This window comes from Lontra canadensis, unplaced genomic scaffold (genome assembly GCF_010015895.1).
Source record: "Lontra canadensis isolate GAN:19392208 unplaced genomic scaffold, GSC_riverotter_1.0 scaffold2, whole genome shotgun sequence".
Lineage (NCBI taxonomy): Eukaryota > Metazoa > Chordata > Mammalia > Carnivora > Mustelidae > Lontra > Lontra canadensis.
The window spans coordinates 58087257-58102722 of NW_022630996.1; the positions used below are offsets into that span (position 1 = coordinate 58087257).

Below are 15466 nucleotides of genomic sequence, written 5' to 3' on the forward strand. Positions count from 1 at the left end.
ATAACTATTAGCTCAGAAAATATTAGCTATATAGAAAATATTAGAAATAACAGCTGTAAAAATACAGCTCAGAAAACTAAAACCCAGAAAAGTTAACTAGCCAGCTGAAGTAACTAAACTGGAGCAAGGACTCAGACCTTCAATCTTCTGATTTCCCAAATGGGTACTTTTCATTAGATTACTACAACTTAACAATTTTTAACAAAGGATATGTTAATTATAATTATTTACATAACGTATAATTAGGTACACTCTCAAGGCAGTTTAAAAATATGAACTTCCTACTCAAGGTAAGATATACCTTACCTAATAACCCAAATTTAGGTATAAGAAAATGAGAGTATTTATAGTAGGTCATTTAATTTAAAAATACAGAAATTTAATATTTAAAGAATACTTCTCTATCAATTTAAAATTTGAACAATCCACTTCTTTTTCTAGTCTTCACCATACTTTACTACTTCCTGAAAATAATATTTTATTCCTTCAAAATGCAACACTTAAAGTCTTCCATTTAACAAAAGAGTAATAACAGTAAAAACAAAAACACAACATACTCTTGGATATTAATTTGAAGTGGTTAGAAAGTTCAACAGTTCATTTACTAAAAGACAAAATAAACAAACTAAGGAATTGTTAAAATGGACACTAATAACATTTATTAAAATCTTCATTAAGAGGGGCGCCTGAGTGGCTCAGTGGGTTAAGCCTCTGCCTTCCGCTCAGGTCATGATCTCAGGGTCCTGGGATCGAGCCCCGCATCGGGCTCTCTGCTCAGCGGGGAGCCTGCTTCCTCCTCTCCCTCTGCCTGCCTCTCTGCCTACTTGTAATCGCTGTCAAATAAGTAAATAAAAAATCTTAAAAAAAAAAAATCTTCATTAAGATATCTCAATAAAATACATTTTTTATAAATTCTTAGGGACTGACACTTAAATCCATTATTCAAGCAATGTGTCTTTTATATTAAGTGCTATAATGGCAAACACAAATAAATTTCATGTTAGAAAGCTCTTCTCAGTGGTAGAAAGAGGTCCAACAATGCAAAGAAAGTTGTAGTACTAACATGAAGCTTAAAACCCAATAACTGAAACTTACATCTCATTTTATTCTTCCTTACCCCACTTTGTGATAAAGAACCTATCTGGTGATGTGCTTATAGGTGGTTAAAGCAGGAGAGAGAGGTAAAGCAATGAAAGACCAAATGAAAAAAAAAAAAATGAAATAGTTCACTGTAAGTAGCATGATCATACATCTTCCACACTGGTACATGTCTGAGAATACAAATACTAACTTGGACAAAATATATAGTCATTCTGATCATAAGTGATCATGTATTTGTTTACTTAACTAAAACCCAAATATTTACTTTTAAAAAATTACAGTTCAATATAAAACTTACGCTTATATAGTTGTATAGAATTCTAGAGCTGCTCTTAAGCTAAAGGATAAATCCTATGCTGTTTATATCTGTAAATTATATTGTTCAAACTATTTAAAAAATCAAATTTATTATCAGCTAACTGTAAAATGACATTCAAGAAGAGCTGTTCAAAAATGTTTAGGATACTTTCTTTTAATGCAAAATACATAAAAATATATCAATATTTTATGCAATAGACACTTGAAAATTTTAATAAGGTTAGGTAAAAACTCCTAACTTAAAAGGAGTCTTCTCAAACAGAAATTAGCTTACCAATACTCCATCATAAGATCCTGTCTCACTTGTCAGAAATGCAAACATGACACACAGGTATGGGTTATTTAATTGTAGTCGTAGAGTACTGCACATTTCTCTCCAAAGGGAGTTTTTCTCATCCGTATATCCCGATAAAGCCATTGCCACAACATTGAGATTCAGATCACCTGCACATTAAAAACAGTCAGCTGGTCAAAGTGAGCAAAAGCTTACTACCTCCTCTTCCAGTTCTAAACCATAAACAAAGATCAGAGGGTGACATTTACCTACAGAAAAATAAGCGCACTAGAATTAAGGATTTTGATCCAGATTGGAAAACTTGGTAAGGACCACAAGCACAAATTTCCATTCTTAAAAACTTTTGTCCATATTGCTAACCCTGTGCAAGACAAGCACATCTTTAAATTTTCAAGTTCTCATTCCAGGTAGTTCCTATACAGTGTTATTGTTTAGGGCCTAAATGAAGAGAAGTGAAGCCATACCACCAGAGTCACTGTCAGCCTTATTAAGTTCATTTATGTTGACATATTTCAAAGCAATGGCAGTAAATAATACAGTATTTCAGTGCTATAACTTTCAAAATTGTTTTGTTTTCCTATTCCTAAGTATATAATGCTCATACTTAAGTGTATGTTCTGAAAACCAGTATTTCAGCATTCTTTTAATAGTTTAACACTACTAATTTTTCTAGGACAAAATTAACTATCAGCATTACCAGAGCATTGTATGTGGACACATTTGTAACAAAGTATTTGTTATCAATAGTTTTTTTAAAAATCAATAGTTTTTTAAACATCGATTCTTAGCAGTTTATATAGTCACTGATAAACTGCTAACCTGACAGCCCTATGGAGTGGCTAGTCTCCTAACATAAGTTCACTTCAAGAAAAACTAATTTTACTTTTAACTTTTACTCTTAAGTATTCTGTACATTTATTATAACAGTTTTCTTATTCTGTTCCTGGATCCTAATCATTTTCTTTCTTTCCCAAATAAAAACAGCATTTCCCACTTTCTTATTAAATAGCCTTGTTCTTCATTTCTATAAACACTTTCCCCAAGTTGCTTTGTGCTTGCTTCCTCTGCTTATTCTATTAAATTGGATTAAAGTCTGTTAAGATTAACAACCACCACCACCACCACAAAACAGTATCTTCCTAATTCCTGCTCAAAACAATTTGTGTCCAAGTGGAAGGAAGACTGGATTCAGGGAAATCTTCTCTTTAATCCTTAAAAAAGTTACTGAAATCACTGGAAAGAAAATTTTCCCCTTCTGATAGTATAGGTGTTCAAATCTAAAACTGGATTTTCCAGGTATACATGACAGGGAAGTATCATGTCCCCAGGTCATAGCAAAATTATAATTAGAAATAGCTTTAAATATCAAACTCTTTTTTCATCACCACATTATCTTCTATTGTATTCTCAAATGGGGAAGACTTACATTAGAGCAAAAGTGAAAGAAAAAAGGCCAATCTGGGCAAAACATTAGCTTTTTCAACTTTTTTACTGCAAGTAAATACATTACAGTTAATTTCGTGTTTTTCTCTATGGTACAACAGAATTGTAACGGTTTCAAAATGGACCAGCAAGTAAGAATTAAGTATTCTGAATACCAGAAATAATTTGCTAGGTGCATTAAAAATCAAAAGCTACATACATCTTAGTTTTTTTAAGTGAAATATTCCTGATAAGAAAAAAAAAAAAAAAAAACACCTGAATTTCTGGATTGAATTCATTTGCCTGAGTATTCTCTTGCAAAAAATGTCAGAGTAAAAACTTTATTACATTTCATTGTTTCTTTCTTTTAAAAAAATATCAAATGGAAACTATGTTTAAATCACCAGACTCTGGGGGTGCCTGGGTGGCTCAGTGGGTTAAAGCCTCTGCCTTCGGCTCAGGTCATGATCCCAGGGTCCTGGAATCGAGTCCCGCATCGGGCTCTCTGCTCAGCAGGGAGCCTGCTTCCTCCTCTCTCTTTCTGCCTGCCTCTCTGCCTGCTTGTGATCTGTCAAATAAATAAATAAATCTTTAAAAAAAAAAAAAAATCACCAGACTCAAGTAGAAGCATTTTTGCAGCTCAAAATATGATTTTTATAAAACTCTGTATTAGTCTAACTAGAAGTATCATTTAGAGTTTCCTAAAAGCCAACCAATAACCATCCAAAAGACAAAGTAAAAATACTCTCAAATATTTGCCATAGGAATGCTTGCAAACGAACAACAAAAGAATGCTTGCAAATTGAAGTAGTCCTATCTTCAAGAAAATACATTTTTTAAAAAATGTGAATGTCTTTTAAAGAAAAAGCATTAAAACAGATGCATTTGAACATTCACTGTAATATTATTAGAATGGTACTGAAGACACATTTTGTCTTTAGACACATTATGTTCTTTACAGACATAAACCAAGGCACAAACAAAAGGGATTGGGCTAATACTTTAATAGATACAGTTATGTGTTCTCTTTCAAAAGAATTTACACAAATATACTGACTAAATACTTGAAAGTTATCAGTGTCTTCTCTTCAAAGGACTCTATGAACTACGATTATCCTTGAATATAACCTAATACCTTTTTCTGAAGATGCCCCTTCATTCAGGATTTGGATTGCTCGTCGAATATCCAAGTTGAACAATGCCACAGCAGCAGCTCTCTCCCACTCCCCTTCTTGTACAAGGGAATTCAAAAATGGCCCTACATCCACATCCGTTCCTTTCTTTATCCACCCACAAAGCTGTAAAGCTAAGATTCTCTCTTCATTTAAATTTTGAATATCACTTTGCTTATCCAAACTGCTCCAATTATGTCTGCTGCTTTCCACCATTCCTAAAAAGAGAAGTATTTTTATATTAGTTGCTTATTATTTTTTTTGAAATATATTTAGAAAATAAGTCCATTTTACACAGATTATCTCAATGTCATATTCTGGATATTTGACTTCTTAACTACAAATTCATGACAGCATAAATGTAAAATATGCCAAAACAAAATATACTTTACATGTTGTTAAGTTAAATAGTTCCTTGAGTATCAAAAAAGAGCTACAGGAAGAAAGATTAATGTTTGATAACAGTAAGTTTGACTCCCTGCTTCAGAGCACTTCCCTGACCACCAAATCTAAGAGTGCCATTTTTTACTATCTGATGTGAAACCGTTTCCTCCATTTCCTATAGATCTAATGTAAGCTCCCATATTTCATTTAATTTTCAGACTTATCTCTTCTCCTGCTAGAACATATGCTCCAAAAAGGCAAGCATCTTGTTTCTATTTGAGAGGTTATCCCCAGTGCTTAAGACCCAATACACTCTCTCTCCATCTTCTGTTTTTTCTTTGTATGCATATATATGAAAAAATGAAATAAATATAAAAGTACTTCAAAAGTTTAAATACTAAAGCTAATACACAATGGCAATGATTTAAGGTTTCTTCCTCTTCACTAAGTCAGAAGACATTATATTCTCATTCTCTTTTTGTAAGGAATCTAATTCATCCAGCATCAGATTGCAATCAAGGTAGATGATCCTAATGGTACTAAATTAAGGTAAAACAAAGATGAAACTTGACTCAATTACAACTCAAATTCTTAAATGTTCTACAAAGTTTTACCATCAAAACTGTCATTGTAGAATTATGTGTTGTTATTTTAACAAAAAGGATTTTCAGAATAAACTAAATTATGAATTAGGCAGCAACAAGGTCCAACATTACAAACATCTTTTATTCGGAGTAACTTATAGTAATTCTATGTTTATCTACTTATATGTAATACAGTAATTATACCTTTACAAATAACTAGATCAATAATAAATAGGTTTTAAGAAATAATTCAACTTGTCTATGATAGGTAGGACTGTATAATGGGCTTCATGATTCTTGCCCTCTAGTAACCACACCCTTCATAATCCTCTTCCCTTGAGTACAGGTGAAATCTGTGACTTGCTTCTAAATAATACAAGATTGTACAAGCAAAAGCATTTTGGAGATATAATCAATAAGGCTGTTATTCCATTGACTCTTACTTAATCAAAGGGAAATCATACTGTGTGGGCCTGCCATAACCAGGTGACACCTTTAAAAGAGTCTGGAGGAATGAGAGAGAGTCTCCAGCTGGACTGGAAGTAAAAGCTTTGTTTTGAGACAGCTATGTGGCAAGGAAGCATGCAGCCTCTACGAGGGCAGCCCCTGGTAACAGGCAGCAAGGACACTTCTGTCCCACAACTCAAAGAACCGATTCTGTCAACAACCATATGAGCTGGGAAGAGTACTCACATCTTCATTTTAGCAATGTGAGACCCCGAGTAAAGGATCCAGTGAAGGTATGCCAAGACTCCAGACCATGGAAATGATGATAATAAATGAATTAATATAAAACTAATATACTACCCAAAGTTGACTTTAACTATACTCATCGGATCAAGGTATTAAATAAATGAACACAAGCAAAATTGAGAAAATATTAAAAACTGAATCGGGCACCTAGGTAGCTCAGTCAGTTAAGCATCCAACTCTTGATTTCAGCTCAGGCCACGATCTCAGGGTTGTGAGATCCAGACTGGCTTCGGGCTCCATGCTCAGCACGGAGTCTACTTAAGCTTCTCTCTCTCCCTCTGCCCCCCACCACATGCATGCTCTCTCTCTCCCTCTCTAAATAAAATCTTTTAAAAAACCCAATTGAATCAATTGTCATTTACAAATCAAATATACACATATATAAATAATGCAAAACATTATTTCTTAAAGTCCATTTATTCTAAATACATGGGTAGAGTAAAATTAGTACATAGCCAAAGTCTAAACTCACCAAACCTAATTCACACTTTCATTTATTTAATTTTTTTATTTAAAGATTTTTATTTATTTATTTGACAGAGAGAGAGACAGAGAGATCACAAGTAGGGAGAGAGGCAGGCAGAGAAAGAGGGGGAAGCAGGCTCCCTGCTGAGCAGAGAGCCCGATGCGGGGCTCAATCCCAGGACCCTAAGATCATGACCTGAGCCAAAGGCAGAGGCTTTAACCCACTGAACCACCCTGGTGCCCCTAATTCACACTTTTAAGTAAGTTGTTTCATTATATGATGTTAGGCTACAGCAAAGGCCTACAATATTATTCATGTTAGGACATATTTTAAGCTATATATCACTGCTTTATGAAAAGTTTCAAGATGAGTTATTTGTAAAATTCTGGAAATTTAATAAACAGTTAAATAATTACACTTGAAAGTACTTATTTTTAACCCTACTGTTGGAAACTCTTGCCATTTAGGTCAAGGGCTCAGGAGTCGACTTCTGAAGTTTTCTTTCCTTAAGAGAACCACCTGCCCTTTGAAAAGAGGAAGCAAGTTGCTCTGTTCGCAACCATGAGGAAAGTTAGTCATGAAAAATCACTTTTAGCTTACGAAAGTGAAATTTTAAGAACTATTAGAAAATTCTGAATAATGATTAAGTTAAAACATGTATGTTAAAAAATAAATACAACATTACTTTTCTGAATAACAAATTTAAATTTAGATAGAATGTACGTATTACATTTCAAGTAGAACAGGCTGTCAATGTATCATAAGGTATTTATTTTCGTATCTCCCCTATAAATTTTGATTCAATGCTGAGGATACTAAAAGGTAAAAATAACAATTTTAAACAGGTGAACAAAAAGCAGCATTTTCAAACAATTCCTCTTAATTTAATAAGATTCCAGTTTCTTTAGAGTTTTTATTTTACAGAAAGTGTGTCATGGAATAAAGATCAATACATATGACTCCAAAGAGTTCATTACTAAGAGATGGAAAAATATCCTGTAAGTGAAATGCCTGGATATTGTGTCATTTATTTTGGTTGTCTAGAGGCAAATTCTTACAGCTTGACAGGTTAATTAGGGTTATCAAATAAGCAATATGATATTGTGCATTTCTAAGTGTATAGTCATTATTTTTAACATGTGGGAATTTTAAAATACACGATTTTAACTACCTCTGAAAAAAATTAAAATCTATTTACGCATGTTATGCAGTACTAAAGTGACAAAACTGTATCCCTTAAATTTGAGATTGCACTACATATAAATAATAGAATTGACATTTTATTGACAGGTGTGAGAGAAACAAGTTCATGTGGAAATTAAAAAACATTTTTTAAAAAACTGGTTTCAAATACTACACCAAGCAATCAGACACTATGCTATCTGCAGATATTAGTTTGTTGCATTTTTACATCTATATAACAAAGCAGTACAATTATACAGTGTATATAAGAACACTCTGTTGTTAAAAACATTAAGTCCTACCTATTCAGTCTATTAAAGTGTTCTGAATAGACAAGTTCTCTAGATCAGAATTTATCCCTGAAGTATAAAAATATTTTCATCCTATCAGATGGAAGGCTGACCAACATTTATTATGCAATTTTTTGCCATCCTAAAAGCAAAACACTGTAATACTAACAACATTATGAACACTTTTCCACAAGACTGTACAAGACATTCCTTTAGAGCATGGCATTCTCATCCTGGTTGACTTTAATACTTGGTCCACCCAATAAACTAGTCTCTCTGTTCCTTTGCTTCCTTATCTCCAGTGGTTCACACCTCCAAGATTTCACCCACTCCTTTCACAGACATACTCCAAACTGGTCCTCCTTCAAAAGAACCACTTTCTTACCAAAACTTCATAGCCTTCCAGAAATCTCACTTCTAAATTTTTCAAACTCACAATCTCTCGGTCCCTCATATTTTTATCTATCAGTCTTCTGTCATTTCCCTCCCAAAGATCAGCAAATGAATCATTCTCTTCCCAGTGTCCTAATTTTCTCAGCCCACTGTCCTTTATTTTATCTTCTGGTAAAACAACATTGCCCCACAATCCTCCCATATTTCTCAAGCCAACTCTGGCTCCTCTTCTCAGTTTCTCCTCCCTATATCCTTCCTGGTCCTTCTCAATAAGCAAACCCACTACACTGAAAAAAGAGGAGCCATCGGGGGAAGCTCCTCAGCCTCCAGTCATTGAACCCTATACAATCTGCATACCTTTCCCCTTCCCCTCTGGCTGGTATGGAGAAAATGTACATCCTTCTATTTAATGCTAGTCTTTTCACCTGTGCTCTGGATCCCATTCTCTCATATTCCTAGGAATTTTGCTCTTCACTACTCCCTTTTTTCTGCATCTCAACCTCTTTGTATGGGCTTCCTCACATCAGCATTTAAGCTTGCTTAAATCAATCCTATGTTAATAACAAAAACAAAGAAACACAAAAACCCTTATGACTCCAGATCCACTTGCTGCTTTTACTATATATTCTTTGTCCTCCTTCATTTAGTCAAATTTCTTGGAAGAATTATTTAAAATGGATGACTTTACTTCTTCAACCTACTCTAAACTTCTTGCCTACTGCACATCTCCACCTAACTATCTCAAATTCAACTTTCTCCAAAACAAACTTTTTTCCTTCTCAAAAGCCCTCTTCCTATGTTAACCCTATGTAATTAACTGGTACTGGTATTAACCCACTTTCTTAAGCTATATATATATATGAGTGTGCTGTTTTTCACTCTTCCTTCCCCTCCATCTCCTGTATTCAATCATTACATTTTGTCACACTCTAATTATCCACATTTTTCTAACTCCTCTGCCACTAACCTTGATAGGAACACCTTCATGTCTTGCCTAATTACTGCGGCTTTTATTTTAAAAATATTTTATTTATTAATTTGATAGAGAGAAAGATGTTCAGGCGCACAAGCAGGGGAGAGGGGCAAAAAGAGAAGGAGAAGCAGACTCACCATTGAGCGGGGAGCCTGCCTAGGGGCTCGATCCCAGGACCCCAAGATCACTACCTGAGCCGAAGGCAGACACTTAACTGACTGAGCAACCCAGGTGACCTTAATTACTGTGGCTTTCATCTGAGGTCCCTGTTTGAGCCTCTCCAATTCATTCCATACATAGCAACAGCTCTAAAACACAAATCTAATTCTGTTAATACTCTTTAAAATCTTTCCTTGGTTTCCTTTGCTACAGGATAAATCTCCCTAAATTCTTACCATGATTTCTAAGTCCTGAGTTACTTATCCCACTGCTTACCTTTCTAGTCTCCATTCTTCCCTCATTTCCTTTCTCACACTTGTTCCAGCAATACTAAAATGTGCTATGCTCCCTCTCCTCTGGGTTAATTGCATATGCGGCTCCCTGTCTGGACCTTCCTTGCCTTTGTTTTTACCTCCTCCAGGGAACCCTCTTTAATCCTTACACACAGATTAGGATTCTTCTATACATAATTGTTAGTTCTTCCTCATGGTAAATTGCCTAGTTACTTGTCCATATTCTGAACTAGAATGTAAACCTCCCAAGAACATGGGTAATATCCACCTTCTTCATTCTCTATGAGGGAAGAGACTTAGACTGTTGACAGTTATATATTATTCCAAGGACAATTCTTAGCACATAATAAGCAAATAATAAATATTGGCTGAATAAATAAATTTACCTCATTATTGTAAGAATTCAATAATGTAAAATGGGGAAAGCAACTAGCATGACATCTAATACACAGTATGCACTCAGCATGTATTATTTATCACCAAAGTTAAAATTTCACTGTGTGCTATATAATACAGTGAGCAAGATGGCTCAATGAGTTGATTACACGTTCAATCATAAGAGAGACAATTAAAGAAGTATGGCCAGATAAAAAACTGAATGACACGTGTGCCATCTTTGACAGTTATTTCTCTACTTTTCACTTTGGGACTGTAGAAACAAAAGTATCAAAACCTAAACAAACAAAAAGCTGAAAGTCTAGCAATGAGGAAATCTTTCTAATGTAGTTTTTTAATATGGGTAAAGACTACTCTTAAGTCAAAACGTTCAGTTTCTCTCTACTACAGCAGAATTATAAAGATATTCTATTTGTCCTCTTGCTTTTCCTCAGAGGTAGTTTGTAGGTTTGCCCCTAAAATATATCAAAATACAACAAAAACAATAATACACCTCAGAATAACTGAGAACATAATGTGGCCTGACCTGCTATATAGCAAAAATACTAAAAATTCTATAAACTGTTTAAATCTTTGCAGTGGCAATTTTGAAGTCATGAGCAGGCTCATTTATAGGGATATTACAGTGTATCTGCCCTTTCACTTACATTAATAAAATGGAAGTTTCTAATTGGACCCATGTATTTTATTTCTAATAAATTTATTTATAATAAAATTTACTTTTTTGGTGAACTAGTGAGAAAATACCAAAATGAAATCTATCAAATAGTGTCTACTGTAGCAATGTGGAACAAGGTAATAATGCGAAAGTCCTTCAAATTTTTTTAAAATAATATTAACAGTTCAATTGAAATACTTAACCTATTCTTATTAAATTAGTATTTTTTATATTTTGTATTATTTGTATAGTATCTATGAAAATCCTATTAAAGACCAAGTTGAATTTATTACTTGAACTGCCACTCTTTAACTAAATATAAACTATTTTTCTAGCAGCTTGACTTGGGCCCAAATTTGACTGCTTTCAAAAGCTAGATACTGAGGGGCGCCTGGGTGGCTCAGTGGGTTAAGCTTCTGCCTTCGGCTCAGGTCATGATCCCAGGGTCCTGGGATCGAGGCCCGCATCGGGCTCTCTGCTCAGCGGGGAGCCTGCCTCCCCCGCTCTCTCTACCTGCCTCTCTGCCTACTTGTGATCTCTGTCAAATAAATAAATAAATAAAATCTTTAAAAAAAAAAAAAGCTAGATACTGAATCCTAGGTTGGGGAAAGGATTATAGTAAAATGCACAATTCCACTTCAATAAAAAACAGTTAAGAATAACTGCTCAGTGAAAAATTAAGTTTGGCTCTTTTGTCATATTTATTCTTAAACAGTTGGTCAATTTCAACCTTGCATTAACTCATACATTCATTTAATCATCAAGGACTCTTTCAGGTAAGGCTCCATCAGGTAAGGCCATACTTCATGACATAGTTACCCAGACCTTGCCATTAAATAGCTAAGTGAAAGCATTTAGGCAGCACAATAGAAATCTCCTTCAATTATGTCATTTTATTTAGCTTTTATAGAAGCAAAATACTGTGATATAACCCAAACAGCCAGGATCCTATAAATCATCTAATGTAAAACCTCTCAAAGTGGGTCTTCAAAAAAAAAAAAAAAAAAAAAAGCAGTGAATAAATGAATAGATTAGAAAGACTGTTATCACTTCAATGAGTCAAGACCCCCAAAAAAGAATTTTGGATATAAAATACGCATTTAACAATTCACTAAAGTATCTAACCAGAAACCCTCCAAAACAACAAAAAAAATTTAGGCACATCTATTCTGAAGTAATTAAATAATGGGGATAAAGGGAGAAAAATAAGAGTACAAAAATTATACTTTAGAAAATAAAATATAGAATTTTCTTACCCAAAGATGATTTTACAATTGATTTAATTCCTGCATAAACCAATGATCCTTTGTTTCCTGGAGATTTCTGATCCATATCTTCTGTATACTGCTTCATAAGTATTTAAATGCATAGGAAATATTAATGATGATGCAAAATAACATATTTCAAAGCTAAATTTATTTTGATTTGGAGTGAATTCATAATAGGTATCAGCCAAAGTGAGATGGTCCTACTTTATTGCTGATAAACTTTTCTTCCTTCTACACAATCTGTAAAGCAGTATTTCAATAATTTTAATAGTTTTAAATAATTTAAATAGTTTTACTTTGCAATTTTAGCATTATGTAACTTTTATTTGCATATAAAACATTCAGAATAAAATTTAGACTGATCTTTCAGCAAACTTTAATAACAGTTTTACCTGATTCATCTCATGAAATTCATAATAAAAGGATATAGTGCAGGGTATACCAGAGGGACTTGAGCTGTGGGTCTTCATTTCCAGCTAAAATATGGTTTCTCCACACCTGTTCTGTATCAAGTCCGTACCTGGATAAAGCCCGAAGGCGCATCTTTGTTGCTATATCTTTTTCTAAGGAATTATCATTTTCTTCTTCTGCACATTCATACAAATGACGACCACAAGCCCACATTAAAGATGTAATTGGGCTCCAGGCAAGAGATATCCTTTCAAAAACAGTGAAGTCAGACATTGTTCGGTTGGGAGTTACAACTATCATTCTATTTTGACTTGTTGGATGCCAAGCAAAGGAAGCAATGTAATTGTCGCAAGGTTGCACACTTCTTTCAATTATTGTGGGTTCAGTTTCATCTCCAATGGGAGTGGGTGTGTGCTGCATATCATATAATCTAATAATGTTACTATCCCTTGTCAAAGTGGCCAGCAAACCAGTCCTAGTTGGACACCATGCTACTTTTGTTAAGGGCTTTGGTTGCTCAGTCAAAGTTAAAACTGGCTTCTCAAATTTCCTTAGATCCCATATGGCAACCTGACCTTCATAGAAGGAAGCAACACGATCATGGAAGTAGGGGTCTACTGTCACCCCCTGAACAGCTTTTGTATTTACAAACATCTTTTGGCTTGTATTCCGAAGATCAAATATGGCTAAGTTACGATGCATACCAGCAAGGAGAAGTTTCTGGTCTCGTGGAAGCCAACAAAGAGAGAGACAAGCATCATTTTGTCCTAATTCATAAAGAGGTTTTGTTACTAATAATGTTGTTTCAGTTTCACCTGCTGAAAGTCTCACTTTCTCCATGGGAACTATATCAGGAGTATATTTGCTGCAAATATCCCAAATCAGCACTGAAAAATCAGCTCTGTGTTTATCAAGCCCAGCAGCAAGCCAGTTACTATCCAATGGATTCCACGCAAGTGTATTACATTGTCGTGCATGTTTTGGAACAAATTCTTTTCCTATCAAATCTTTGAATTTTGAGTTATGATCCTGACCAAGACTTGTAAGTACAACTCGACCATTTGCTTGTCCAACTGCCAGAAGACATTCAGGATCATAATTGAGATACCAGGCAACACATTTCATATACGGCGTATCTGAATTTATTGATAGTAATGTAGCCGCAGAGTCTTCAGATAAACGTAAAGATCCAGCTTTGAGTTCTGAATTCACAGTAGATTCCACATGATAAAGGCTCAGTTCAGAGTCACATACAACAAATCTATCCACCTGGTGAGGTGCCCACAATATATCAGGTTTGGTACCGCTCATGTTTATTGATGTGCTCAAAGAGTCCAGTCAGGTCCATTCATTGAAAATCTGTTTAAAAATAAAGTTTTAAAATCTTAACAAAATACAATTGTAAGATGAATAAACTATTCAGAAAATCAGGAAATCCTCTATTCGATACTCTTTCAATATATTTCTTCTAACTGCTATGAATTCATGACAATATTTATTGATTAAAAAGGGAAAAAGAACTTCCCCCCAATAAGATGAGGTGGTGAGATTTTGAGAAATACATTTTGGCCTTACTTCCCATGATCAATTATTTTAATTGCACTGTTATTAGTAACTTCATTAACCTTAGGGCTAACAGAACTTCAGTACAGTGAGCAAATTAATAAGCATCATCTCTTTGAAGGGGGTAAAACTTTAAAGGGTTATGAAACATGTTTTTTTGTGTGTTGTTTTTTTAAAGATTTATTTATTTATTTATTTGACAGAGCTAGCACAAGTTGGGGAGTGGCAGGCAGAGTGAGAAGGAGACCCTCTGCTCAGCAGGGAGCCCAATGTAGAACCCGATCCCAGGATCCTGGGATCATGATCTGAGCTGAAGGCAGACACTTAACCTACTGAGCCACACAGGCATCCCATGAATCATGTTTTTAAGCAACAGTTTACACCAAAACTATTCAATAGAACTTTCGGCAGTGATAGAAATGTTCTCTGGCTATACTGTCTAGTAGGGTAACTACTAGCCATATGTGGCTAACCAAGCACAAGAAATGTAACTAGTACAAATTTTAAATCTTATTTACTTTTCATTTATTTTTAATATAAATAGCCACATGTGGCCACCAAAACAGACAATGAAGATTTAAAGTACAATGCCGCTATTAAGACAGAGGTCTCTTCCTCAAGTCTCAAGAATAAGCAGCAGCCCTGTATGGCAGAATAAACAATAACATGGACTGAACAGAGTTAACTTCTATTCCTAGCTCTGAAATATATTAGTTATACACCACAGAAGGGCCTTTGTGATTAGTGGTCCTTTTGTTTTCTCACCTACATAACTGAAGAGTTGGTTTAGAGTACTGTTTCCCAAACTTCATTCATGTACCACCTATTTTTATTCAGTATTTTTATTTAAAGTGACTATTTTTAAAATCAGAAAATTGATCTTAATTTTGTCATGAAGTCCATGAATCTCAGGTAAGGTATGCTTAATATTTTTTCTAAGACACATTAGAATAAATATGTAACTATTAAAATGCTTATTATGTTTTTTTAGAAGGTTTTATTTATTTGTGAGAGAGACAGAGAACATGAGAGGTGGGGAGGGGCAGATGGAGAGGGAGAAGCAGGCTCCCCACTGAGCAGGGAGCCCAACATGGTGCTCTATCCCAGGGCCTGGGGTATCATGATTTGAGCCAAAGGCAGACACTTAACTTACTGAGCCACCCAGGTGCCGCTGAAATGCTTCATATGTTACTTATATTGGAATTTTAAAAAAATGCTTGATTATGTTTTACCTAAAGTCATCCTGTTTACGACCAGTAGTACACACACTGCATTTGGGAAACTGAATTAAGTGATCATTAAAGGCTCTTCCAGTTTTCAATTCTATGAACTTTGATTAATAATGACAGGGAATTTTGGAAAGATGATAGTTGTTTAAACATAAA

General features: G+C 34.5%; 1 protein-coding gene across 1 annotated transcript in view; it reads right to left on the minus strand.

The window, feature by feature from the left end:
* MIOS (meiosis regulator for oocyte development) overlaps positions 1–15466 on the minus strand; it is a 36645-nt gene that overhangs the window by 16597 nt on the left and 4582 nt on the right. Inside the window, exons 3-6 of the mRNA XM_032874371.1 lie at positions 12536–13877; positions 12096–12194; positions 4272–4526; positions 1694–1863 (exon numbers count right to left, since the gene is read on the minus strand). Coding sequence (XP_032730262.1) covers positions 1694–1863; positions 4272–4526; positions 12096–12194; positions 12536–13829 — 1818 coding nt within the window. The 5' untranslated portion in view covers positions 13830–13877. The remainder of the gene's footprint in view (positions 1–1693; positions 1864–4271; positions 4527–12095; positions 12195–12535; positions 13878–15466) is intronic.